Source organism: Sus scrofa, chromosome 6 (assembly GCF_054392235.1).
Source record: "Sus scrofa isolate SSC_HxYL_T2T_F1_AM1 chromosome 6, Sscrofa_HxYL_maternal_Yorkshire_Landrace_v2.0, whole genome shotgun sequence".
NCBI classification, from domain to species: domain Eukaryota; kingdom Metazoa; phylum Chordata; class Mammalia; order Artiodactyla; family Suidae; genus Sus; species Sus scrofa.
Genome location: NC_139388.1, coordinates 18,582,797 through 18,609,791, shown reverse-complemented (window position 1 = coordinate 18,609,791; position 26,995 = coordinate 18,582,797). Strand labels below are relative to the sequence as shown.

At 52.8% G+C, this 26,995-nt stretch overlaps 2 protein-coding genes across 13 annotated transcripts in view; both read left to right on the top strand.

The window, feature by feature from the left end:
• The window catches only part of TANGO6 (transport and golgi organization 6 homolog), a 198,299-nt gene extending 196,884 nt beyond the window's left edge, over positions 1-1,415 (top strand). The window contains exon 18 of the mRNA XM_021093875.2: positions 674-1,415. Coding sequence (XP_020949534.2) covers positions 674-850 — 177 coding nt within the window. The 3' untranslated portion in view covers positions 851-1,415. The remainder of the gene's footprint in view (positions 1-673) is intronic.
• Positions 674-26,475, top strand: HAS3 (hyaluronan synthase 3). Of its 12 annotated transcripts, XM_084958694.1 has the most exons (6): positions 3,067-3,271; positions 3,583-3,884; positions 6,324-6,563; positions 18,459-19,094; positions 22,106-22,207; positions 23,250-26,469. In XM_084958694.1, the coding sequence occupies exons 4-6, from the start codon at positions 18,459-18,461 to the stop codon at positions 24,171-24,173; spliced, it is 1,662 nt and encodes a 553-aa protein (XP_084814820.1). In that variant the 5' UTR covers positions 3,067-3,271; positions 3,583-3,884; positions 6,324-6,563; the 3' UTR covers positions 24,174-26,469.
• Positions 26,476-26,995: the final 520 nt, after the last annotated feature.

Below are 26,995 nucleotides of genomic sequence, written 5' to 3'. Positions count from 1 at the left end.
TCCCTGTTCTTTTTCTAGAATGACCTATTTCTTGCCAGAAGTTCTAGCTCCCAAGCCAGGAGGATTTGGGACAGAATGAGAAGCTCCTAGGAGCAGGTACACTGGCACTCTCCCAGTTCCAGATCGGACTATAGATCAGACATGAAAAAGGCGTGGAGTCCTCTCTTGTTTCCTGTTGGACAGTTGGAATTAGGAAAAAAAAAAAATTATGGTGACCAGGGGAATGGCACGGAAATGAAACCGCAGTGGAAGAATTTTAAAGTAGTGACAAGGAGAGACATGATGGCTGAAGAAATAGTCTCCTGGGTTAGATGGCTGTTGTGTGGGTGTCACAGAGGGCTTCGTGGAAGCTGGAGAGGAGAATGCCCCTTATTGTGCTCTAGGAGCAGCCAGATCTGGGCAGTGTTGCTTGTCTGTGGACTGAAAGAGGGAGTCTGGGATCTGTACCTGAGTCTGGGGCTAAAAAGGCGCAGCAGCCCCAATGGCAGTGCAGGGGGGATTCGGGGGTGCGTGAGAAACCCAGAGAATCCTCTCTCGGTACAGCTGCCCCCATGCCATCTCCAACCTGAGAGGCTTCCTCACAGAGCTCCTCAGACAGCAGAAAGCAGTTGGGTCGCTCTGGGGAATGTTAGCCCGGTGGACAGGTGGCCGTGACGCTGTCTCTCTCCTCCAGGTGCTGAAGGACGTCCTCAGGGATCTCTACCACCTGCTGAAGCATGTGGTGCGTTTGGAGCCCGATGATGTGGCCAAGCTCCATGCCCAGCTGGCCCTGGAAGAGCTGGATGAGATAATGAGAAACTTCCTGTTCCCGCCACAGAAGTTGGAGAAAAAGATCGTGGTCCTGCCATAGACCAGCCTCAAGGGCCGTGGAGGAGGCAGAGGGACCCAGCAGCCAGGGCAGTGCCCAAGCGCTCCAGCAGGTGGCCCCACTGCCTCTTTGGTGCGGGCAAGATGGCTGCCTTGGCAGGGGCGGGGACGTCTCTGGTCATTTGTGCCTTCAGGCTGAGCTTCTTAAAGCATCTGTTTAGCCATCCTGCATCGAGCCTGAAATGTGTGCCTATAAAAGAGAAAAGATTACAAATCCCACCAATCTGCCCGTTTTTCACCATCCTGTAGCATTTAGAGAAGGATGGCCACCTCATGGAAGAATACTTTTAATACAACCACTGACATTTAATTAAGTGACCATTCTCTTCTTGCGATTTGAGTAGAAGAGGTTGGCCACCTGTGTGTCACATATCTTGGTATTTTCTTCTTGGTGAGATTGTCCCCTCCTGTGATGAGGAACAGCCAGAGCTGTCATCTTTGGCTGGTCAAGACGCACCTCAGGGTATGGAGATGCAGTTGGAGGTAGGAAGGGAAAGGAAGCGGTTATAAAACCTGCAAAAATGGAATAAAATTGTCTTGACTAGAAAGAATAACAGGTCTGCATCTGGATTTCTGCTGAGATGGAAAGCCATGGCCTTGAGGAGGATCTCATCTCCAGAAAAGAGAACCAACCTGCCTGAACCTTCCAAAGGAAAAGGGTAAGCGCTGTGTTTGTCCCTCTGAGCCGTTTTCTTTCACTCTCTCTGCCCCTGTTTGGATAGAGGTGCCCTGATTACAGGAGAAAAGAGCCACAAACATCTCACATGAGAGCGCTGATGTCCTGCCTTGGGTGCTCTGCTCCTTTAGAAAGAGGAATGCTTAGACGGTGTGTTCCTACTTAATGCCTGTTGGAAAGCGCATTGCACACTGGTGACCTGATGCCCAGTTTGTTGAAGACATTTCACATGGGGCGCTGCAGACGCCTTTTTATCTTTTTACATATTTTGGCCACTGAATTTTGACAGCAGCTAAAAGACAGGACGAAAAGGAGACACTGGCTGAATGCTTCCGACAAGCCCTCCGGGTCCTCACCCCTTTGGTGAGGCTGGCCAGTCCTCAGCTCTGCAGGACTGGATTTTAACACCTCAACAGGTTTTATCCCCACTCTCTGCCGACCAGGGACAACAGAACCAAAATACAATGTTCCAAAACTCTCAGGTGACTAAAGGATCAGTCCACAAACAGGCCCATGTGCCAGTTAACAAGAGGCTGTTTCCCTCTGGCCAGACTGCAGACACGGTCCTTGGCTTTGAACCCGTGTGGTGAGCATCCCTTTGAAGAGGACAGCGCACAGACAACCAGCCACCAAAGGTTAGCCTAGCGAGCGGTGAATGAGCCCGCAGGCAGTGAGGTGTTTTGAGGGGTATTTCCGATCATCTAAGGTAGCTGAATCAACAATGTCTAGAACTTCAGGATTGGGCTTTCAAATCTGAAGCATCTCCTTGGAACCAGCTGAATATACTCTGAAAGTTTTTCTTTCTCGGCCTTTCTCTAACTAGAGTCTATAAGATCCACTGAAGATGATCAAATTGGGTATATTAGACAATTGGTTTAACTTAGAACTTTATTTGCATTCAGTGCATTCGGGTTCTGAGGACGTAGCCTAATGGATCGGCTTGAATAGACTAAGAAACTCTCTAGTCTCAGGAGTGCCTCACGCAGCAGCCTAGTCTCTTTATCTCCATTTATAAATTGCCTCTTAATTTGAGTTATTTGGCAAGTGGCTAAAAGTATCTGTTCTTTATTGATTTTGATGGATTCCCTTTCAGAGAGTGACTTTTTCTGACCTTGTTACCAAATTCAAGGGAAAGGGAGATATCTCAATGTGACCCCCCTAAACACCAAACAGGAGCAAAATATTAAGAGCTTCCAAATGATTAAATAATTCCTCCATGTTTATATAGAGAGATGTATAGATCTCTCTACCCGTATATGTTTCCGTCCTTGGGAAGGAACATAAGAATCGAGAGCTTTAGGATAACGGAATCGCAACACTAAAAGAAGGCCCCAAACTCAGAGGCAATGGCAACACTTTCCAGCACAGGCCTGGGAGGGTCTGGTTGTGTCACACGGCAGTGGCAGTGGCAGCCTATCTGCTGCGTCCCACCTCTGCCTCTCTTCTCCCTCCGAGGCCCAGGCCGCCGCCTCCCTGCCGCCCTCCTCTCTCCCGCTGAAGTTCTCCTGGCCTCTCTCCCGCAGGCCTCGCCCCTCGTCCTGGCTCCCAGTGCAGCCCACACCCCCCTGGATCCCTCAGTGGTCTTTGACTTGGCCCCCTCCCAGCTCCCCCAACCCCCTGCTGCTGGGCCGGGTCTGCAGAGGACGGCGCTGGGGCAGGAGACGGACAGGGCCCGGAGCTGTGGCTGCGGCCAAACTCCAGGGGCCCGAGCGCCGGCTGCTTGATCAGGTTGGACTTACTGGACACTCCGGAGAGTTCCCCTCTCTGCCCTGTTGCCCTTCTTACTTGGCCCCACCTTGCCCTCCACACACGCTCTGCTCTTTCCTCAGAAGACTCTTGTCTTGCCCTTTGCTGCTTTCCCCTCTGCACACACCTGCTTGTCCATGTTTCCACGTTCCGCTTCCTCCTCAGTGCCCTTGCCCCGGCCTTCTCAGGTCTCTGCTGGGCCATCCACACAGAAGGGCTGCCCGGGCACTGGCGGGTAGGAGGGCGAATCACAGACAAGGGTGACGGTTTATTGAGCACCTACCACGGGCCAGATGCTGTACCAGGCGCCGAACTCGCCGTGAACAAAACCATATCTTCAGGGGCAACTTCCCTTGTAGTGGAAGGAGACAGACAGTAAAGAAGATAAATAATAAGATAGGCTATCAAGTGGTGATAAATGCTCCAGAGAAAGTCGGAAAGGGGATGAGGCCTGTGGGGGCTGAAAGCCGGAGGTGTGGGTCCGTTGTCTGGAGAAGGCTCGGTGAGCGGTGGATGCTGGAGTCAAGATCAGAGGGACATGAAGATACCGGGGAGCAGAGCAGTCTGGGCAGGATGCCCAGGGCTAAGGCAGGAGGTGAGGGGAGGGGAGCAGCAGTGGGGAGTGGGGGTGCGGGAGGGGAGGGGCCAGGAAACATGCAGCCCCGGGGCCCCCAGACCTGTTTCTATATGAAGCTCCTTCAGCTTGTTTTTAGAAAGTGTTTTCAGGCCAGGATGATACAAGCTGTAAAATGGGCAGTGTGTAGAACCAAGAGGAGTTCACACCCAACCATGGTGTCTTCCTCGATCTTTTTGGTATGTGAGCCCCATCCGCCTTCACCACTGTCCCCTGCTCTGGCTGCAGCCAGTTCCCCTTCGTTGGCCCCAGAAGAAAGAGGAAAGCGGACGTGTCAGTGTGGCCTCCGTCCCCGCCCTGCTTCATCCCTTTGTCTGTGAGATCCTGAGCGAATGGAACCTTGCCTGCTACCTGCCTGTGACTCCGGCAGTCACTGCAGAGCAGGGGTGGTCAGGACCTCTGAAAGGTGATCAGTTGGTTGGGGGTGATTCGTCTGACCTGTACAAAAGCAGACTGGCTTCTGCAGAGAAATCCAAAAGCTCAGCTGGAATTTCAGTGGCAAGGGAGCGAGAACCGGGAGCTGAGTTCCAGGCTGGGCTGTGGGAGGCACCCGCTGTGTCCTGACCACGGCAGGGGGTGGGGGTCCTCCTTCCCCCGCCCCCTGGACAGCAGTATGTGTGACCTCTAAAGGGCCCAGCTTTGTCCTTCCGAGAGCTCTGCAGCCACCAGCTCCTGCAGTCACACGCAGCAGCCTCCTGTGGTGCGGGCACCTCGGGCTTCCTGCACCACTCTGCTCCCTACTCGCCACTCGGGGGTTGGGGGAGTTAGCTGTCTTCTAGGACACGGCTGCTGCACTCGTTCCTGCTGGCAGGGCTCAGAGCTGTGTCCGGCTCACCCCGTGCGTGCTGCCAAGTGTAGGGGCAGCGGAGACCTGTGCAATCAGGTCCAGAAGGGACTTCGCCCACGTATTTTGAAGGGTCATCTTCATCTGTCCGTCTGTCTGTCCTTCATGCTGAGTCAGTGGTTCCACACTACCAGGAGGGCTTGGGTATTACCTGCCCCACTACGACACCCCACAGTCCCCCGGGGCCACGTAGAGTAGCAAGATCAGTTGCTCTGTTTCCTCTAGTCTGGAAGGTCGTTTTTTATCCATAAGCTGGGATGATTCTCCCAGCGCCCCGTGGAACAGAGAGGCAAGCAGTCGTTATCCCGCTTTGGTGGAATTTGGCCCACGTCTCCTGGGGGGCTTGAGGCTGACTCTCTTGAACATCTGTTGAATCGTCTCCCTGCCCCCCAGTTAGTATAAAAGCAAAACCCGGAGTTCCCGTCGTAGCGCAGTGGTTAACGAATCCGACTAGGAACCATGAGGTTGCGGGTTCGGTCCCTGCCCTTGCTTAGTGGGTTAACGATCCAACGTTGCCGTGAGCTGTGGTGTAGGTTGCAGACGCAGTTCGGATCCCGCGTTGCTGTGGCTCTGGCGTAGGCCGGTGGCTACAGCTCCGATTCAACCCCTAGCCTGGGAACCTCCATATGCCGCGGGAGCGGCCCAAGAAATAGCAACAACGACAAAAGACAAAAGACAAAAAAAAAAAAAAAAAAAAAAAAAAAGCAAAACCCTTTTCACTAGAGCGCAGCTTGGGGAGCACGTGGGGGCTCATAGACGCCCATGGCCCTGGCCCGGGAGTCCCACCAAGCAGTTGTTAGGTCTCTGCTGACCTGTGCTGAGGGCTGCCAGCCACACCCCCTGTTCTGGCCCTCGGCACTCCAAGTGCCCAGGCCAGCAGGGCCCGAGTTACAGACGCCCTGGCTGCTTGTGCGTGCGTTCTGATGACCTATGTTTTATGAATTATAACAAATTTAAAGCATTTGTAACAGAGGAATTTCCACAAGGCCACCTTCACTCTTACCCCAAGGTTCCCACTGACGACGCTAGCATACATGACTGCTTTCAAAACCAGAAATGGGATTGTTATTATAAAGAGTGTGCCATGTATTTTTTCATTTTTGTATTTTTAGGACCACACCTGCGGCATGTGGAGATTCCCAGGCTAGGGGTTGAATCAGAGCTGTAGCCGCCGGCCTACACCATAGCCACAGCAACACGGGATCCAAGCCTCGTCTGCAACCCACACCACAGCTCACAGCAACGCCGGATCCTTAACCCACTGAGTGAGGCCAGGGATCGAGCCCATGTCCTCATGGCTACTAGTTGGGTTTGTTACCACTGAGCCACAACAGGAACTCCTGCGTATTTTTTCTTAGTTGCACACTTTGGAGCCCCTCTCCTGTTGGTACTTAGACACCCCTCTCTTTTGCCATGGTGGCCGGTCTTCATCATGTAGTTGAGCCATCGTGGCTTTAGGCATTGGTCTCTTGATGGTCAATTGAGTTTTTCTAATTTCCAAAGACTCTTCAGTGTTTCTCAAACCTAACTCTTTGCATGCTGAAGTGTTTCTGTAGGTACGTCCTAGGAGGCTGGAATGCCTGACTCAAAAGATGAGAACACTTTCGATATTAGCACCGAAACGTCCACCAACACGTTAGCGCTCATCTCCACTCCTCCAGCCTCAGCCAGCAGCGCTCTAATAGCCATGAAACGCAGGTTCAGCCTCCGCAGCCGAGGGGTACCGCCATTCTCTAAATCACTCAGAACCAGGGAGTCTTCAAGAGGTGGAGTTTTCTGTGTTATCAAAACCACCGGTAGGTGCACAATAAACTCTCTTTGCAGGACCACCAGTGGCGGCAGTCCAGATGCAAGCCCTCCACCTGGCGAGAAACCCTGAGCCCCTGTTCAAGAGAGCGTTGGCGAGGCTCTCAGCTCTGAGACTGTCCTGAGTGTAGAGTGTGCCTTCACACACTGGGGTTTGACCTGTCCCCAGGATAGTGACTGTGGTTCCCAAACCAGACTCCGGACATAGGGTCTGATGGCCCCTCAAAGCCTCAGGATGACAGATCGCTTAGCTCTTATCACTGTGTGTCATGGTCAGTTAACACCATAGAGAGCTCATCACGCTCTTCTGTGTGTTCGATGTGTGTTAATCCACTAAAGCCTCACACTGAGCCCATGAGGTATATTGTTATTCTCCCTGTTTTACAGAGGGGAAAACTGAGGCACACAGGAGGCTAATTGCTTGCTCCAGATTACACAGTGAGAAGTAGCCAAACCAGTATTTGTAACCAGGCAGCCTGGCTCCCAAGGCTGGGGCTTTTAGCAGCTGTGCTTTGCTGCTGCTCGCTAGACATTGTGTTTCCAAATGGTACAAAACTGTTCTTCGGGGGAGTGCGGATAGAGAAAATGGCTCCCTGCTTGTTCAGATGGGCCAGGTAATGTCAAACTAAACTTCAGCCCTGATTCCTTCCCATAGTGTCCGCATCTGTCAGTATCCAGCCTCAAACATCGGAGCTTATTATACGCCTTGCGTTTGACCTTGTGGTTTGCCCAGCAGCCGGAGGTGAGATTTGCCCGGCTCCCTAGCCCGCCTGCTGCCGGCCTCTCCTTGAAAGCTTCATTCTGCTTTCTGGCCGTGGCTAAGGTAGCGGACCCCTGAGGCTGCCTTCCTGGGGCAAGTGTGCAAGTCTTCTGTGAACTCTAGTCAGGGCACTGAAATGTCTGTCCCCTTTGAAGGTTGCTGATTTTGTTTGTTTGAACACTTTCGCCTCCTGAAAGCAGGGTTTGGGTTCTCCGATTTTGGTGTCTCAGGATGATAGCAATGGATCATTTTCATTCTGGCATGCGTACATTGATAGCTCTATTCCACTCTATTCCTCGAGAGGGGAAAAACAGGATTGGAAGCCATGGCCCTCTTTTTGCAGAAGGGGAAGAATAAGGTCCAGAGAGATAAGTTCCTGCAGATGGGAAAGAAAAGGGGGCCTAGAGCAGAAAAACTCCTGACTTGAGTCACTTGCTCTCGGAGTGCCCAGTTGGCAGCACGTCACTCCATCGCACTTGCAAGGAGGCTGAGGGTGCGAGCCTTGCTCTCAGGAGAGGGAGGTTTGCAGGGCGGCTTCAGAGCTACAGGAGCATCCTCTCGCCTGGGAAACTAGGAAAAGCTCCTGGGCCTTTAAGTGGTTTATTAAATGACGGAAGGTTTAATCTTCCCTGTCTGCTTTGAGAGCTAAAGCCTGCTCAGAAGAGTGAGTGCCTGGGTGGGGCTTTTCTGATGTACAGCCCTAGTCATCACAGCACAGGTAGCTCTGCTGGGGAGAACAAAGGCGCCTGCTCCGAGCTTCCAGAGTCTCTTGAACTTGAGCAGCCTCTCCCCGCCCTGCCCCCCCCCCCCATACACACACCCCTTTCTTAGACCACACACCACTTCCCAACCCTTAAGAACCATGGTGACCGCAGTAATCCTAGGGAAAGGCCAGCCTGAAACTAGACTTTTTACTGAAAGAAAGGTGATGCTAAGCTTCAAAGAGCTGGGCCTGGGGGGAGCCCCCTCCCTCCCTCAGCCCCTTCCCAAAGACACTATCAGTGTTGTTCAGAGATTGCAAAGAATGAGACTGCAGCGTCAGCCAGTGGGTGTTTCACTGTGTCCGAGGGAAGGACCATGTGAGAGTCGAGGGGACTTCATGCCCCAAGAGAGAGCAGCCCGGATCCACTACCCCAGTGCATCCTCTAGGTAGGAAAAGCCCCCAGTGTGCAGAAGTCCTGTCATCTATAAAACAAAAACTAACCCAAGCCAGTTTTGGGTTTTGGCAGCTCTGTGCCCCTGGTCCCCCCACCACCACCGCCCCAGTTCTCCTGGAAAGAGCAGCACCTTTGCCAATGAAAAGATTGTCTGTCCATCCAATTCCAGGTAGATCTGGGCTCTGGCCCCGCCCAGCCTGTCCTGTCCTGCTGTACGTTTCTCCTTGGTGCTCTCTCCTAATTTCCACTTCAAATCAGCATCTTTTCTCCTTCTCCTTTTTCCCTTCTGGCTTAGCAGCTCACTGATTCATTGTTCAGTGTTTAAGGTCAGTTAATTCACACAGGTGTGGCAGGCAAGGTGCTAGAGGCAAGGGGATAGACACCCGTAGGCTCTGGAGCTCACCCCAGGCCTGGCTGGCTCTCAGCTGTCCTCCCAGCGCCAGAAATGCACTTGCAAACCCAGCTGAGGAGAACCTGCAGAATGTGCTCTCAGTGCTGGATGCATAATAGAATCTCCTAGGGAATTAAATAAGAAATTCAAGCCTGGGGCTCACCCCCAGTGATTATGACCAAATTGATCCGGGATAGGGTCCAAGCATTAGTGTTTTTTTTCAAAAGCTCCCCAGGTTTTAAAAGTCTAATGTGCAGCAGCCAGACGTGAGAGCCGCTGCATTAGCTTATCTGGTGAGAAAAGGGGAGCTCGGAGGGTGGGGTGGGTGTTATGGCGATGTCCCAACAGAACAGGTCTGAGAGCGGGACATCCTTGGGGGTCTGTGCCCATGAAGGAATTGGTGGGAACTGCCCCTACCCTTGGCTCTTCTCTAATTGCTTTTATGGAGCATCCTCTGTGACAGTGAGTAATGGTGCCTTTAATCGAGAAAGAGGATATAAAGCAGAAGTGCCAGCACATTGAAGAACTGTAGCTGATGTTATTGCAACAAGAGCCAAGTGAATTTGGAATAAGGTTACCTTAAGCGCTTTGTTCCCCTCCTGCTGATCCTGTGCCTGGGACTGTGGGCTGGGATCCTGGGATCGTGTTCTGCTAAGGTCGGGGAAAGCGAGTGTGCACTTGTGCCGTGAGCATGTACCTGTGTGTCCGTTCTGTGAACAGTGTGTTATGTGTACGTGTGGGTGTGGACATGCCCGTGGGTACTGGCACACAGAGGAGACAGCTCCTCCCTGGGCAGGAGGGCAGTACTGTTGACATTCTTGGAAATAACTTTTTTCGGGAAAAGCATCTTTTCAGGATACTCCTAGAGCCCACATTTAGTGCACCTGCCTCCCTTCCCGTCCTCAGAATCACCATGACCCTGGAGGAGGGGGTGAGTGGGGGCTGACACCAGCTGGGATGTGCCAGGCAAACCATGTGCCCTGTCTCAGGGCTGTGTTGCCAGGAGGTAGGAGTCTTTTTATAATTCACTCAGAGTTGCTGGATGAGCAGGCACAGCTCTGCGTACTCCCCCTTCCCTGCAAAAATTTTCTCAAAGGAACAGTGGGAGGGATTTAAATAAAGCAACTTACTCTAGAGTTTTGGCTACCAGTAATCCTATATCCTGGCGCTGCCAACTTTAACTGCTTTCTTAGTGGACTCAGGTTGCCAGACCTTTTTCATATGAACTCACGTGTGATATGGGCTGTGTCCCACCGAGGCCCAGTTTAGAAGGAACTTGTGTGAATTTATAGTTCATATCATTTTAAAATATCTTTTTACGGAGTTCCTCCTATGGCACAGTGGGCTCAAAATCTGGCTGCAGCAGCCTGTGTCACTGCTGAGGTGTGGGTTTGATCCCTAGCCCAGTGCAGCGAGTTAAAGGATCCCTCGCTGCCACAGCTGTGCCATAGGTTGCAGCTGTGGCTCAAATTCATTCCCTGGCCCAGGAATTTCCATATCCTATGGGTGCAGCCATAAACTTTTTTTAAATAAATAAAAATACCTTTTTATTATGAAATTTATACTTACTAATATTTGAAGAATACAGAGAAAAAGGCAAGGAGAAAAAATGCATTGCTCCACCACCCAATCAAACCTGATCTTTATATCTGGGTGAATTTCTCCCCTGCCTTTTTTTTTTTTTTTGTCTTTTTGCTATTTCTTTGGGCCGCTCCCGCGGCATATGGAGACTCCCAGGCTAGGGGTCAAATCGGAGCTGTAGCCACCGGCCTACGCCAGAGCCACAGCAACTCGGGATCCGAGCCGCGTCTGCAACCTACACCACAGCTCACGGCAACGCCGGATCGTTAACCCACTGAGCAAGGGCAGGGACCAAACCCGCAACCTCATGGTTCCTAGTCGGATTCGTTAACCACTGCGCCACGACAGGAACTCCTCCCCTGCCTTTTAATTCATGGGATTTAAAGAAAACACCGTAAGCGCAGTCATTCAGACACGACAGTTTCTGTAACCTGCCGCTTTTCAAATTTAACTTTGCGTTATAAGCATTTCTGTGTATCCCTACATCCTTTTCCTAAACATTATGTTTAGTAGCTGCACGATATTCCAGCGGGAAGGTAGATGATGGTTTCAGATCACCTTCTGCATTTCTTTCTACATTCACCTAGGGGAGGGAGAGGAAGGAACGATGGCCAGGAAGAGCTTTTCCTGTTCAAGATTCCAAGAAAAGCATCTCCAGGTCTGGCTTGATGCTTGGTTATCGTTCTCACGTGCCCTTCTGGTCCTGACCTTCAAGCCAGCATAAAAGAACCTGTTCCCTTAGTAGAGGCTGGCAGCTCTGCCTCCAGCAGAGCAGAGGCCCCTTAATTTGAAATGAAAATGATTCTTCCATCCGAGGAGAGACTGGAGTTAAAATCGAACCATTGTAACTGCAGGACAGAAAAGTCCTTAAGGCTGCTGCTTCAAACACGGCACCTGGAAATGGTACTGATTACAGACTCCTTGTCGGCAAGAGGGGAGAGTTATGAAAGGAGAACTTTGTCTGGTGGGAGCTGCCTTTCTGCAGTCAAGGCACACACTTTCCACTTTGAATTATGTATTAACTAGTATTGCAGATTAAGCTGCCTTGAGGAGAAAGACCTATTTAGGCAGCTGGGGGACATAACCTGCTACTCTGTGGAGGCCAATTTAAATTCACCTTCATTAGCCTCAAAAGGTTTTTGATTGTGGTCAGCCCAGGGGAAGCTGATGGGATGAAGCCCAGAGGGACTGGGGGAGAGCTGGTGCCTTGGCTGCCATCCCCCCTTTGGCTTTGCTTCGCTAGAGGCTGTGGGCTGGATGCCAGGGTGGAGCACTGAAGCGCGGGGTCAGAGGGTGAGGGGGCCGCGTGGGGCTGGACCAGCCCTCCTCCCCTCCCCCACCCCGTCACCCACTAGGCGACCAGTGGCGCTGGGCAGTACCTGGTTACCAGCAAGATCGGTCTGCAGGTCCAAGCCTGAGTGATGACAACAGGGATCGAATGGCGGGCTCCTGTTGGCACAAGGTATTTGGGTGTTTCACGGGTTTGATTTGAAAATGAGTTGAAAGGTGAAATGTTTGTTGCTGGTGCTGTCAGCGTCCGTTACCGCAAACCCTCCAAAGCTTTGAGAATGGCCCCCTCAGCCTTCTGAACTGTAGAAGGGTCTCTGTCTTGATTAGTCCTCTACCTCTACCCCTCATTTGTGCCCAGGAGAGTTGACACCGCCTGCCGTCACCTCCACTTGCTGAAGGCAGCAGCCTCAGTTCTCACCCCTGGCCTTTCTCACCCCTTCGCTGGGGTTGATATGCCTCCTAATCCCTTGCCCAGCCCTTAGCCCCAAATCCCACCAGCTCAGCTGTCCCCATAAGGTTCTGATAACCTCTTACTTCCTTACTCAGATGTCGTCAATAGTTCTCTGTCACCTACTGGATAAAAGCCAGGGTCACGCAAGGCCCTCCAGAATCCATCCCGACGTCCTCTCCTCCTCCCTCTGAGGCTCGGCTAGACTTTATCAGACACTTTCTTCACAACAGGCGCCCTTGCGAGATTTTCCATGTAAATTTCTTGTTTTATCCAGGCCTCTCTCTTGCTGCCTTCACTCTCCCACTCGTGCTCTGCGCTTCCTGTCTGGAAGCTCTTGCTTCTCCACACAGTTAGCTGGAGTTCGCCACGAACATCCACCCAGCCCATTCCAGCTCATAGGGATCTCTTTCCTGAGATAGTCAAACTCTTCCCATCAGATTCTCTCATCAACATTTAATTATAAACTTCCTGGACGGGTGACTTAAGTTTTCAAATGTATTTGTCTTCAAAATGGATAACCATCTACACGGCAAGTACCAGCCTGAGACTTCCCGGTGCCAAAGCACCCTGCTCAGAGCAGGCCTTCAGTGCGTGGTAAATGAACATTGAAATGCTGCAAGACTCTTCTGCTGTAGAGTAGAACAGGAAGCTTAACCTCTGGAACCTGCTTAAAAGCCAATTCAGCAACCTCCGAATTCACATTTTTAAGTGATTGGGAATGAAATTAGTCTTATTTCTAAATCCCCAGTGGTAAGCAGAGATAAACCCGAGCTTCATTGTATCAGCCCCTTCAAGATTTCCCTACCCACCTCCCCCTGAAGAGATGAATCAAATAGGGCACAGCAGAGTGGATGTTAATTACGGCAAATCCTGCCTGGCACAGACTGGCCACAAAGGTAAAGATGCTTCTAGTTGCCTGATAACACCAGGTTGCTGGCCCTGCAGATCAGAAAAAGAGAATTTGCTCCCCGGGGGGAAGCCATTTAGGGGGACCAAGGCAATTGATAGGAGCAGAGTGTTTACTGCTCTCGTGATGCTGCATCTGGTGTTCATTTGGGAGGTTTTAAGTGACTAGTGAGGTTGTGCTGGACCAGACTACCACTACCTCCCAGGAGCCAGCTGGGATAGGCACTTAGCTTGTGGGACAAATTTGGAGCCTTAGAAATTAACTGGGCAGGAGATGATCCTGGAGCAGCCCCGGGAAACTTGCCCCTGGAGAAGTCATATTCAGGGTTGCTGAGGGCAGACAGGAGCTTTCCAACCTGGCTGCTCCATTCTTTCAGCGTCTAAACAGGTCCCTTGCAAGCAGCCACTTGGCTGGATCAGACACATGTGGCCTGGCCCGTGGAGCATTTTTTAACATTTGAATTCATAGCTCACTCTTGAAAATGAGGAAATGTCACATCAAAATCTGGATTTATGGCTTCTCTTGACAATGGAGCACCTTGGCCATGTTGGGCCTTCCCTCTCAAAGGGGCATCTCCTTTAAATGGGACGTGTCACCAAGTGTCACATCCTGGAGGGTTGGACATGTGGAATCCATAGCATCAGCAAGCAGATACCACTCTCCAGTTGAGGTTAGCTGGAGTTAAGCTTTCCTGAGCACTTACTCCCAGTCTCTTCAACCTTTGTGACAGTTTTGTCACAGTGTCTTTTCTGGGATGAAGACACTGAGGTTAGTGCCACACGGCTAGTGGCAGAACTGACTCCAGAGCCCTCCTCTTAACCAAGGGTGTCTCTCCCCACCTGTGCATTGTTAGCTCTGCTGAGGGCCCCAAACACCTTTCCATTGTGAATCGAATCCTAGCTTTTAAAAGCACACAGAAAACAATGTTTAAGCCATGTAGCCTAATAGTGATGATTTTCTCAAGCAAAAGTGTGAAATGATTTATGAAGGCAAGATGGGGCTGGGTGGAGTAGGTGTTCAGGAGACAGCTCGCCTGGGGGCTTGAGGAGTGAGCTCTGTGGCCCAGAGTGAGGAGGGTGAGCCGGTAAGTTCCTGAGAGGAGCGGCTCCAAGACCGCAACTCATGTTCCCATACATTTGTTGCAGCTTGGGAAGAAGGCATGGAAATGGTCTCAGGTGTATCTGGAGGCTATGTAAATTCACTTTGTATTAGTCTTCAATTATACCTCCAACTTTTTCCTGAGATTAGAGACCCACTGTGTTCAGCTGGTTCTAAACTTCCTTCCCCTGCCAACAACTCGCCACCTTCCCCTCCCCCCACCCGCCCAGCCCACCTCACCTCACCTCGTCTAGCACCCGCCTTTAGGAATTCGGCAACCTCTGGTGATTATTAGATCAGTTCAGAATTTAGAAGGTCATGGCGTCGGGAAATAAAAGGTGTAAAAAGGGGAAGGAAGAATTGGTTTGGGGCTTTAAAACACCACAACTTCCAAGGTTCTTGCAAATCCATTTGCAGCTTTTGCAAACAGCCTTAAAGTCATCAGCGCCCCACTGCGGAATTCAAAACTAAGCTTGTCACGATTGTTAATTCCTTCTTTGACCCGTCTTTTTATATGTAACAAGTATTCTCCGTTTTGGTTTTGGGTTTGTTGGGGTTTTTTTTTTTTTGTTTTTTTGTGTGTGTGTGTGTGTGTGTGCCGTCTGGAAGGTTCTGCAGCCCGGGCTTTAAGGAGTACCCCATCCAGCGCACAGCTCCTCCGCGTGCAGCACTCGGGGGATTTCTCCTCGCTCGCCCGCTTGGCAGGGTGAGTAGGTTTCGAGGCTTAGAACGCTGGGCGCCGGGGAGAGGACTGGGCGCACAATTTTGGAAGCCCCCTTGGGTTACAGTGGAAGTTAACTACGCTTCCGGTTCCCAATTAAGCACCGTGACCACCGCCCCCGCCTTGGGCAGCTGGACCTAGAGACGCTCGGCTTTGGGCCACGCTGGGGCAACCCAGCTTCCGAGAGTGCGGAGACTGAGTCTTTGCGAACTGGAGGAGCCGCGTCCACTCGGGCCCCGGCGTCGCCCCGGGCGCCGGCCGCGTGGGGCTACCGCGGGCAGAGCCGCGAAGGGGGTGCGCCCTCGCGGCCCTCGGGGGAGCCCTCCCACTCTTCCCAACTTTCCCGGCCGCAGAGCCGGAGGAGGGCGTCTCTCCCGGCGGGGACGCGCTCGGTACTTAAAGCGCCTTGGCGGGGCCGAGGCTCGTCAGTCTAAGCGCGCGGCGGCGGCGGCGGCGCACAGTGGAGCGAGGCGCGGCGGCGGCGAGGAGCGGGAGGAGGGGCATGGAGCCGCCGCGGGCCTGCTGAGCACCAGAGCGCGGGCAGCCGGCGGCACGGTGAGCAGGGGCCCGGCTGGCCGCCTCGGAGGGGCTGGGGCCGCGCGGGGTACCCGGGCGCGCGGGGCTCCAGGCGTGTCTCTTGCTGAGACCCGCGGCCCCTCACCCGCGTCCCCGGCAGTGAGGGCGCCGGGAGTCCAGCGCCGGGAGGCGGGCTGAGGGCTGCGGCATCTCCAGGCTTCCCGGCGGCCGTTCCTGCAGCCCCCTCCCCACTGACCCCTCCTCCCTTTCTTCCTCCATCCTCTCCTCCTCCAGCTTTTCCTCCCTTCCTCCCTTGCGGCTCCGGTTCTGTGAATGGATTGGGAGGCGGACGACGGTGAGGGGCACGAGGCTGGCTGGAGTCTCTCCCTGCCCCGGGCCTGCCTTGGGGTTCGCACCTGTCCAGGCACCAAGCTGCTCGGCGCCCCAGTTCCTGCGGGTCAGCCAGGCCATGGCCGCACGTACCGGTGGCCTGGGCTCCCCTTCCCTTGTCAGCTCGGAAGGGCCGGGAGGGCGGCTGGGCGCAAAGGAAAGAGCCCCCGCCTCGCCCGCAAGTTTCCATCCTTCCGCGTGTGGGCCCCGCAGCAGGGCACACCTGTCAGCTGGAGAGGCTGCAGACTGGGCAGCCCTGCAAAGTTTCGGGGGTAGATGGGCGGCGTGTGTCCTTGGCCGGGGTTGTTTTCCCCTCGTCTCTGAGAGTGGGGGGAGGCCTTGGGGAGCGCCCCCAACATCTTGCCCTTGAAGCCAGGTGCGCATCCGCCTGCAGAGATTGAGCTCTTGTGGAGCCCTTAGGAGCAAAGGGCATGGGGGCCAAGAGGCTCCCCTCCGCCGGCTTGGGGGCGACGGGGCCACTTCAGGCAGAGCCTGCACCCGTGCTTGAATGCGCGTGGGTTCTCCGGCTGTTGGACCTTCTTGAGTCCTCTATGGGGTACGGGTGTCGGTGTTATGCCTCCAATTCCTGAGCGGGGGAGGAGGGTGTCCTGCCCGGAAAAGCGGGCCGGCGACGCCGAGGATGCCGCCTTTGTCTGCAGGCACACTTTGCCAAGGTAGCCGGGGCCCCCAAGGAGAGAAGCGGGGCCTGGTTCAACTGACTCCTGGGGTTTTCCGTTCCTTCCCGGCTGGGTCGTGGGAAACCGGCATGTGGGTGTGGTCGGCACAGCCTGCCCCACAAGGCCAGGCTTTGGCGGAGGTGAGAACCGTGGCCAGTGCCTTAACCTGGTGGGCACCGCCTCCGGCACTGCACCGAGGCGTGGCGCCGGCGCCCGCTAGGTTGCTGGCTTGGCCTCGGCTCCCCCTGCCCTTTCCCAGAGCGCAAGCAGGCAGTAGTGCCCGCAGCGCCCCCAAGGCAGGTAAGCTCTAGAGGGCGATGGGGGCGCTCCGGGGCCTGGGTGCCGCTGGGCCGCAAGAGCGTGCGAGGGCGGGGGGTGGGGGGGCACGGGGAGGGTGAGAGTCCTGCAGAGGAAGCACGCCGCCGCTCTCCGGGATGGCGGGGCAGAGCGCCCGGAGACCGCGCTTCCCGGAGAGGCGAGGCTGCCAACAGCACTTTTCCGGACCCAAGCTGCTGGAATACTGCTGGGTCCTGAGTCTCGGCTGAGACTCTTACTGTGTGAGAGGAGAAGAGACCCGTGGGCAAGAATGTTTTTGTTGAGGTGGGGGTCTGGAAGCGGTTTTAGTGAGATCTGGACTTGGAAGTGAGACCTCATTGTCTCTAGAGGGTGGGTCGTGGCGGTGGAGGAAACAGGCTTCCCCAGATCAGGCAGGTGGCAGGGAGAGGAGCTGGGGAGAAGGCCTCAGAATGCAGGGCAGGGAGCTGTCCTCATCAGCCTTTCCCCACCTGCCATCAACCTTCCCACCTGGCTGGTCCTTCGGGGTTGCTAATCAGTAAAATGAATGACCTGAGCCCTAGGGAGCAAGAAACCAGTGGAATGCCTCATGGGTTGGGGGGCAGGGGGATATTAAATCCCAGAGAACTCCCGCAAGGTCAGGCAGCCAAGGAAGTAGCAGAGCTGTAGCTCAAGCACAAGTCCTGTGGTGCTGAGTGCTGGGCTCTTTTCATAAAAAACACAGCTGTTTCCAACTGGGCAACATGCTAGAAGCCCTGACTTAGTTGCAGACAAAACCTGGCAGCATTTCCAGGTGTGGGGCCGAGGGATGTGCAGAGACTCTCTGCGGGCACTAGGACCAAGTGGATGGGGCTTCTCAGGCAGCCACCCCTCCAGGCTGCTGCAGCGATGGCTGCAGTTCCTCTGATTCCCAGTGTTAGGCTTCCAGGAGGGCTGCCCACACCCCAGCTCTCATTTCCTCTTCTTTCCCTTATCCGCTTTTCCCGGTTGCTTTCCCTTTCTTTCCTGCTTCTCAAGTGAATGAGAAAAAGGTGAGAAAGCAAAGAACACAGGGAAACTTTGTGTTACTGATTTAACTGTTTTGAGAAATGGAAGGGAGCCGTTTCCTTCTTTTCCCCTGGCACCTCTTTGTTTCCTGCTGTTTCTCATTTTTTCCTTCCCTACTTTCTTGATGGGCCTCATTGGTGGCTACTGGGTATAGGCAGGTAGAGACTGCCTACGTGCCCCTGCCCTTCCTCGTCCTTCCTGGCCCCTGAGGTGCTCAGGTTCACCCCTACTAAAGCTTTCCTAGGAGAGCCTCAGGTCCGGCAGACCTCAGTTCTGCCCTCCACAGCTGGGTACCACACAGGTCTCTCTGGCTTTGCTTTGTCCAACAATAATAACTGCTACCTTAAGTGCTTTACGTACGTAACCCATTTAATCCTCAAAGATGCTAGGAGGTTAATGCCACACTTTTTACAGATGCATTAACTAAGGGGTAGAACACAGTCTCACAGTAAGTGGCAACACTGGGATTTGAACCCCGGGAGTCTGGCTTCTGGGTCTACCAACAGTCTTGGTCATGCTCAATCAATGGTAACTGTGATGCCCCCACTCCCACTGAGCAGAGATGCTGCCTCCTGCCTAACCCCACCTCTCCTGCCTTCTACCAGATGCCGGTGCAGCTGACAACAGCCCTGCGTGTGGTGGGCACCAGCCTGTTTGCCCTGGCAGTGCTGGGCGGCATTCTGGCAGCATATGTGACAGGCTACCAGTTCATCCACACAGAAAAGCACTACCTGTCCTTTGGGCTGTATGGTGCCATCCTGGGCCTGCACCTGCTCATCCAGAGCCTGTTTGCCTTCCTGGAGCACCGGCGCATGCGGCGGGCAGGCCGGCCACTGAAGCTGCCCTCCCCGCTGCAGCGCTCAGTGGCGCTCTGCATCGCCGCGTACCAGGAGGACCCCGACTACTTGCGCAAGTGCCTGCGCTCGGCCCAGCGCATCGCCTTCCCCGATCTCAAGGTGGTCATGGTGGTGGACGGCAATCGCCAGGAGGATGCCTACATGTTGGACATCTTCCACGAGGTGCTAGGTGGCAACGAGCAAGCCGGCTTCTTTGTGTGGCGCAGCAACTTCCATGAGGCGGGTGAGGGCGAGACGGAGGCCAGCCTGCAGGAGGGCATGGACCGTGTGCGGAATGTGGTGCGGGCCAGCACCTTCTCCTGCATCATGCAGAAGTGGGGAGGAAAGCGAGAGGTCATGTACACGGCCTTCAAGGCCCTTGGTGACTCCGTGGACTACATTCAGGTAAGGGCGCCCCCACAGGTGTGTGTGTGTGGATGTGTCCAGCCAGCCAGACGTACTCTCCTTGGGGATTTTTTTGTGTTGTGCGCATTCCTCCTTGTGCTGAAGGTGGCAAAAAGGCATGATGGTTCTCAACAGCAGTCCTGGGGTCAGAAAGATCTCGAAGGAGATCCTGGTCCTGCCATTACTTAGCTCTGTGACTTTAGGCAGGTATCTGGATTGGTATCCCAATAATAACAGCACATAGGTGTACAGCATTTACAATAATCCTCCAAATACCCCTGGGGATAAGTACTGTTATTATTTCCATGTAAAGAAGCTGAGCCTGAAGCACAGCGAGGCTGAATAACTTGCCTAATGTCATGCAGCAGTAAGGTACAGAGCCAGGACTTGTGCCTAGGAAGTCTGTCCTTGTCCGTTGTGCAACAATGCCTCACCACTGGCTACCTAGGGATGAGCTCTTCCATAAAGAAGTGTGGGGGAAAAGTAAAAGAGGTCATGTTCCAAAGCACTCAGATAATTTTAGTTAGGGGCTGAAAAGTCCTCCTCTTCCCGGCATCAGGTTCTTGTCTGTGCGGTGGAAGGACACAGGTGTGAAGCAGGCCCCAGCTTGACTCTGCACCAGTCTTGGCAGGGCCAGCACCCTGAGCAGACCCTGCCTAGCATCCAGTCAAAGGGAACATTGACACACACCAGCCTAGAAATTTTATTACATTGACAAGATTACATCACTCAAATTTTCAAATAACGAAACTTGGAACTGATGAAAGCTCATGCATCTCAGTGCTAAGTAGAAACTGACACCCAGGACCCCCAATTCCTGGCCCATCATGCCCTGTCCCCTCCTCTGTTCCTGCCCTCTCCACATGCCTATCACCTGAATGGACAGAGGCTGTGCACAGCCCACCTACATACCAACACGGTCCTGCTTACTGCATGCCAAGTACTCCAGTATTTAAATTTTCTATACTGTACCTCCCCTAAATTTAGCTTGCCCCAGACTTTTTGGTTTTGGCTGTTTGGAAAGATGCATCCTTGCATGAGAATGGAACATCTGGCTTTTCGTGTCTTGCTAGGCCCCAGGACCTCATCAGTCTTAGAGGGAGGGATGTGCGAGACAGCTTTTTTTTTTTTTTTAGGGCCGCATCCCCAGCATATGGAAGGAAAGTTTCTTTTCTTTCTTTCTTTCTTTTTTTTTTTTGGTCTTCTTAGGGTCACACTTGCGGCATTTGGAGGTTCCCAGACTAGGGGTCAAATCGGAGCTGTAGCCATCAGCCACAGCCATGCTGGATCCAAGTCGCGTCTGCAACCTACACCATAGCTCACGGCAACGCCGGATCCTTAACCCACTGAGTGAAGACAGGGATCGAATCCAAAACCTCATGGTTCCCAGTCGGATTCGTTAACCACTGTGCCATGATGGGAACTTCGAGACAATTCTTGATTCTGCAGTTCACCTAGGTTTCAAGGGGCCTTTGAAACTTCCTTAGGGACTCAGAAGGCTTAGAAAAAAACTCTTGAGAGCCCTGACACATGCTCAAGCTGTAGTGACTCTGTCATCTATTCCCTTGAAGCATAGAATCTCCCCAAATAATGCTCTACTACGCATCTTTCTTTGCTGTGTGTTCTGGTGGATCAGCAAATAAGCTCATACACATGAGCCAGTCTTTCTTTTTATGGTTCTGGGCTCATTGCCTGGGGCAGCCCCAGGCTCCGGTCAGTGAACACCCTGGACTTTGTCTGTCTTCTCCAGCCCTGCTGAGGGTGTCTTTCGCTCTTCAGGAGGTAACCCTGCTCCAGCCAGTGGGGAAACTCAGGCAGCTGAGAGCTCTAACTTCCCTAACCTTGCTCTGCTGGAAAGACCTCCCTGGAGTGAAGGAAGCCAAGCAGCACGAGGAATGGGATAGGGTCAGGACAGGAAGTAGTCATGAGACCAGCAGCACTGGGAGGCCTGGCTTGGCCTGTAAGCTGAAGACTGTAAGGATGTGGCAGGTGGGAGGTAGGTGGAAGAAGCTGTGATGGCTCTGCCTGCTTCCCCCTCTGCCTTCTGCTGCTTGCCTGTGGCCACAGAGACTTCCCACATGGAGAGCCAAAGTACGGGGCTGGTGTTGAGGGCCGCCTCCTTCCTGCAGGCTAATGGGCGCTCACTCGGCAACCTCAGTAAAAGGATTTTAGGCTTTTGCAGAAGAGGGTTTGGGCTCGTCTGTGGATACTTTGCTCTGTCAACTCCCCTACCCAGCGGTTATGTGCCCCTTTGTACCATCTCAGCAATTGTCTGAAAATGGACAAGCAGTGAGCCACCAGGGTAAGTGTTAGTAGCACAGGTTCAGCTAGTAACAATCACAGGCCACCTACTAGAATCGGACCATGAGCTTCCCAGCAAAGGAGGGCAAGCAAGCAGGATTGGAGCCAGGTTCTGATTGGAAGTAGCTGCTGCCAGCTTCCAAGCCCTTCCAGGGTAGAATCAAGGTGAGAGCAGGTCTTGGCCATACTGTGCCCCGATCTGAAAGACTGGGCCAAGGGAGCACAGAAGGCCAGCAGTCATGTCACAAGGCCTGTGACTGAGTCAGATACATCCTCCACTTAGGTTGCGGGTTGTCTAAGAGGCCAGAGGCTGAGACAGGGAAGACCCTTGTTCTTAATCCTAAGATAACTTTGGGTGGTAGCCTTTGGCAAGAGCCATTACTTGGCCTTCTGAGAAATGTCTGCTGGCCCTGGTCTAGCTACTATTCCCGTCATCTGATGTGTGACTTTCCTCTGGCCCAGCACAAACATTCTGCTTGGTTTCTCTCACCCCAGTGGGTGTTAAGCCAGGTACTCCAACTTCTTTTTCTTGATTTCCTTTGTTATTCATCTTAGCTCTTCGATGTAGCATAGATCTCGTTGCTAGTGGCTTGAAGTGAATCATGCGAAAGAGGGTTTTGTCCCTTAGGCAGTGAGCAGCCAAGGATGTGTGTGTGTGTTTGTGTGTAGACCTGAGGTCAAAATGGACTAACAGTGCATTTCCTCTGCAGGTGTGTGACTCTGACACTGTACTGGATCCAGCCTGTACCTTCGAGATGCTTCGAGTCTTGGAGGAGGACCCCCAAGTAGGGGGAGTTGGGGGAGATGTCCAAGTAAGCTGTAACCAAGGATCCCTGGGAGTTGGAGAGTCTAGATTCTTTCTGCTGCTGGTGCTTTTTTGTTTGTTTTGGGCCACACCCACGGCATACAGAAGTCCCAGGCTAGGGGTCAAATGGGAGCTGCAGCTGCCAGCCTACACCACAGCAACACCAGATCCAAGCCCTGTCTGTGACCTATATACCACAGCTCACGGCAATGCTGGAACCTTAACCCACTAAGCGAGGACAGGGATCGAACCCACTTCCTCACAGATACTAATCAGATTCGTTTCCACTGTGCCATGACGGGAACTCCACTCTTTGTGCTTAATTCAACTGGATGTCCCCAGGAAATGGGCATCTTGACTTCCTACTGTTTTGGAGAGGGAGGGGTTTTCTCTTTGACAGTTTTCTCCGGTATCAAAGAGCTCCCCTTTCCTGCTCTTTTTCAGCCTGGGGTGCAGGAGAAATCACTTAACAGGGATGTAAAGAGCCTGTGCTGCTGGGAGGGGCACAGTTTTCTGGGGCCATCCATCCCAGAGGGTGCTGCTGCTTCAGCTGGTGGTGCAGCGAGCCCCTCCCTGAGAAACCCTTGCTCCTAGTGACATGAGCTCTAGGCGGTATGCTAAGAATAAGGGGCCCGATCTTCTTCCAGAGGGTACTGCTGGCAACACACCATGTCTTCCCAAGAAGCTTTCCAAATGCAGGAAGGGTCAGGACAGGTGGCTGAGGTGTTACTTTGCTTCTTTCTCAAGCCTTTCTCTCAGCCACCACCACAGGCTGCCTCCTGAGATTGAAGGTAGCTTTGACTGCTGGAGCAAATTCACTGGGACAGTCAGTGCAGATGACAGAGTGGAGAGGCATGGGACTGGTGCTGGGGAGAGTCACTAGGTGTGGTTGGCTCCTCTGAGCTCTGGCTGGGTTAGGGCTCATGGCCAGGAGTTGGAGCAATGGGCTACAGAAGTTAGAGTACAGGGAGGCTTCCTGGTCTCTGGTGTTTGTCTCCTGGGGCTCCTGCCCTCAGGTAAGAGACCCAGCATCTCTGGTTTCCTTGCAGATCCTCAATAAGTATGACTCCTGGATCTCCTTCCTGAGCAGTGTGCGGTACTGGATGGCCTTCAACGTGGAACGGGCTTGCCAGTCCTACTTCGGCTGTGTGCAGTGTATCAGTGGGCCCCTGGGCATGTACCGGAACAGCCTGCTTCAGCAGTTCTTGGAGGACTGGTACCATCAGAAGTTCCTAGGTAGCAAGTGCAGTTTTGGGGATGACCGGCACCTCACCAACCGAGTCCTGAGTCTCGGCTACAGGACTAAGTACACAGCACGCTCTAAATGCCTCACAGAGACCCCCACCAAGTACCTCCGGTGGCTCAACCAACAGACCCGCTGGAGCAAGTCTTACTTCCGGGAGTGGCTCTACAACTCTCTGTGGTTCCACAAGCACCACCTCTGGATGACCTACGAGTCAGTGGTCACAGGTTTTTTCCCCTTCTTCCTTATTGCCACAGTCATACAGCTTTTCTACCGTGGCCGCATCTGGAACATTCTCCTCTTCCTGCTGACAGTGCAGTTGGTAGGCATCATCAAGGCTACCTATGCCTGCTTTCTTCGGGGCAATGCAGAGATGATCTTCATGTCTCTCTACTCCCTTCTCTACATGTCCAGCCTCCTGCCAGCCAAGATCTTCGCCATTGCTACCATCAACAAATCTGGCTGGGGCACTTCTGGCCGAAAAACCATTGTGGTGAACTTCATTGGCCTCATCCCTGTGTCCATCTGGGTGGCAGTCCTTCTGGGGGGACTGGCCTATACAGCTTACTGTCAGGACCTGTTCAGTGAGACGGAGCTAGCCTTCCTGGTCTCAGGGGCCATCCTGTACGGCTGCTACTGGGTGGCCCTCCTTATGCTGTATCTGGCCATCATCGCCCGGCGGTGCGGGAAGAAGCCGGAGCAGTATAGCTTAGCTTTTGCTGAGGTGTGACATGGCCCCCAAGCAGAGCGGGAAAAGTGCAATGGGTAAGGGAGGGAAGGGGAATGGATGAGAACACATGGGGTGGGAGGGAAGAGGGAGTGCTGTTTTACTTTCTTAATGGTCCAAAGGACAAACCTGAAGTGCAAAGAATGCTGACTATAGTATGGCCTGGGACAGTTGGGCTTAGAGGAGGCAAGGCCAGCTCAGGTGGGAGGAAGGAGGGTTATATGTTTTCAGGCTGCCTGTCTACTTGCCTCTGCACATACAGTGGCCTCTGGGAAGGATTCCACTTCCTCCCCTGGGATCCAGAGGGAGCTCAGACATGTGCTAAACCAAACAGTAAGTTCTACTCAGTGGCAACTTCTGATAGGTAAGTGGGAGGTGGTGGGAGTTTCTGAGACCCAGGCCAGCTAGTAATGTGTTCTCCACCCTCCTCCCCATCCAATGATCAATGCAATCAGACTGTGCCTGAGATAACGCATCAGAAAACAGGGTCCAGGAATGGTGCTTTCTTACATACCCCATTCCACAGCTCAACCTCCCAAGGAGGAGCCAGTCTAGCAGGGAGTTAGCAGTGAACTGCTTTCGAGTGTGTATATATACGTTTATGTTAAAAAGGAAAAGTTTGCCAGGAGCAACAAACACTGGTGGTGGTGCTGAAGGCTTTGAGCTGAATGTATTTTACCTGTCAAGTGCCCAGACCTCTAGATTAGCCTGTCTGTGATCTCTGCTGGGGAGATGAAATGTTTTGGTCATCTGCCAGGAAGATGAAATCCCAATGTGCTCAGAAAGGGAGTGAAGGCTCGGGTATTTCAACCTGTATACTCTTGAATTCTCTCACATTCAGTTCTTGAGTCTTAGCCTACTTGCTTCACTTCACTTCAGAGTGATAAAGTCACTTGTTTGACCCTCCTCCTCATTGGGTAAGTCTTCTCAGGTGGCGAGTGAGAGAGCCTGGACTCTCATAGGTCCCCCCCACCCCGCCCCACGACAGGCAAGCCTGCCTTCAGCATGTGAGGGGAGAACTATTAAGAGCCTCTGACCCAACTGGCTGGTCTTGGAACTGCCTGGACAAGTTCCCTGGCGGCTAGGTAGCACGCACGACTTAAGAGTTCCTGACAATCACCTCTAATGGGAAGCTTTGCAGTGTTCCCTAAGTGAACCCTCAATCCAAGTCCATTCTCCTCAGTGGCTTCTCCAGGGAGTCCTGACAGCCAAGTGTGGACAGTTACTGCTGCACTGGCTTGCTTCTGTCCAGAAACCAAACTAGGAGATGAAATTGGTTCTGAAATCCTAAGGTTCTTACTTTCTCTCATGCCTCTTGAAGTGGTTTGATTTCCCTCTGCTTTTTTTTTTTGGGGGGGGGGGAGGCCATTTTCTATAGAGTTGCAATCCATAGACTGTTCTGAGCACTTGGGTTCAACCCCTGGGATCCTGACTAAGCCTTTGACTTAGGGTTGTTTGCTCAAGCAGGCTCTCTGAGAGGGACCTGCTGAACCCTCAGAACCAGCACAAAGGTGGAGAGGAGTTGGGGGGGGGGGGCAGGCCTCTAGAATGCCCAGATGCTTCCTACAAAGGAATGTGTGCTCGGAGCCAAGGACGGGCAAACCCTGGTGCTTTCCTTCATCTCCCGTGAACTTGACGGTTTTCCAGGGGCAGCCAACACTGCTGCATGGCACAGACCTCAAGTTCAATTCAACTGCTGGTTGACATAGGGCCCAGTCCATGAAGGCTGGGAGGAGGTGGCAGGCATTTGCTCAAGTCAGTTGTTCCAGGCTCTTCCGTGTTTTTGCTGGCCAAGAAGTAAACTATTTTGAGCACTACAATGGAGGAAATCCGGTCAGCCAACTGCAGAGCTCAGACTTCACTGAGGGCTTGTTTTTCTTCAGCTTTTACTTGAAGGTTAATGTAGAATGGATGCCCAGATGGAGAACTCTGGGCTGTCCTCCCATCAGCTCTGCCTTGCTCTGTGGTTATCAACTTCCCCCAGATCAAGAGTAGGCAGGTACAAGTAGTGGGTTCACAACGCTTGACCTCGACTGGTTTTTTCCTAAGTTATTTTGTACATTTTTCAGCAGCGAAACCAAACTGGGTCTTGAGCTTTATTCCCATTTCTTGCAAGGGAAGAGCCTTTATATACAATTGGACACATTTTGGTTTTTTCCTGAGAATTTTAACCCTCTTTTGTATTATTTCTACAATAATTTGTAAACGTATTTATTTTTACTTTTTTTTTTTAAATTTTACTTTTCAGGTCAAATTTTTTATACTGTACTTGTTTGTCAAAATAAAGATTCTCACATAATGCTGGTATCTTGGAGCTACTTCCTCCCTCTTTGTACTTAATGAAAGCTGCTCTTTATTCCAGTTTGAAAAGATTAGTACTTGAGAGCAAGCTCATTTTGTCAAGGTAATGCCGGTGGAGCTCAGAAGCAAGGTAAGTTGCCTCTGGATACAGTGGGCCCAACCTGAGAAATGCATACCTGTGGTAGCTTTTTTTTTCTTTTTGCTTTTCAGGGCCACACTTATGGCATATGGAGGTTCCCAGGCTAGGGGTCTAATTGTTGCTACAGCTGCTGGCCTACATCAGAGCCACACGAGATCTGAGCCACACCTGCGACCTACACCACAGCTCATGGCAACACCGGATCCTAACCCACTGAGCGAGGCCCAGGATTAAACCTGCAACCTCATGGTTCCTAGTCGGATTCATTTCTGCTGTGCCACGACAGGAACTCCAGAGTGGTGCTTATTTTTATTGTGGAGGGTGAACAGACTCTTTGGTGAAATTACTGCCAGGTAAGTGAACCCAAACTAAGCAGCTAAGGCTC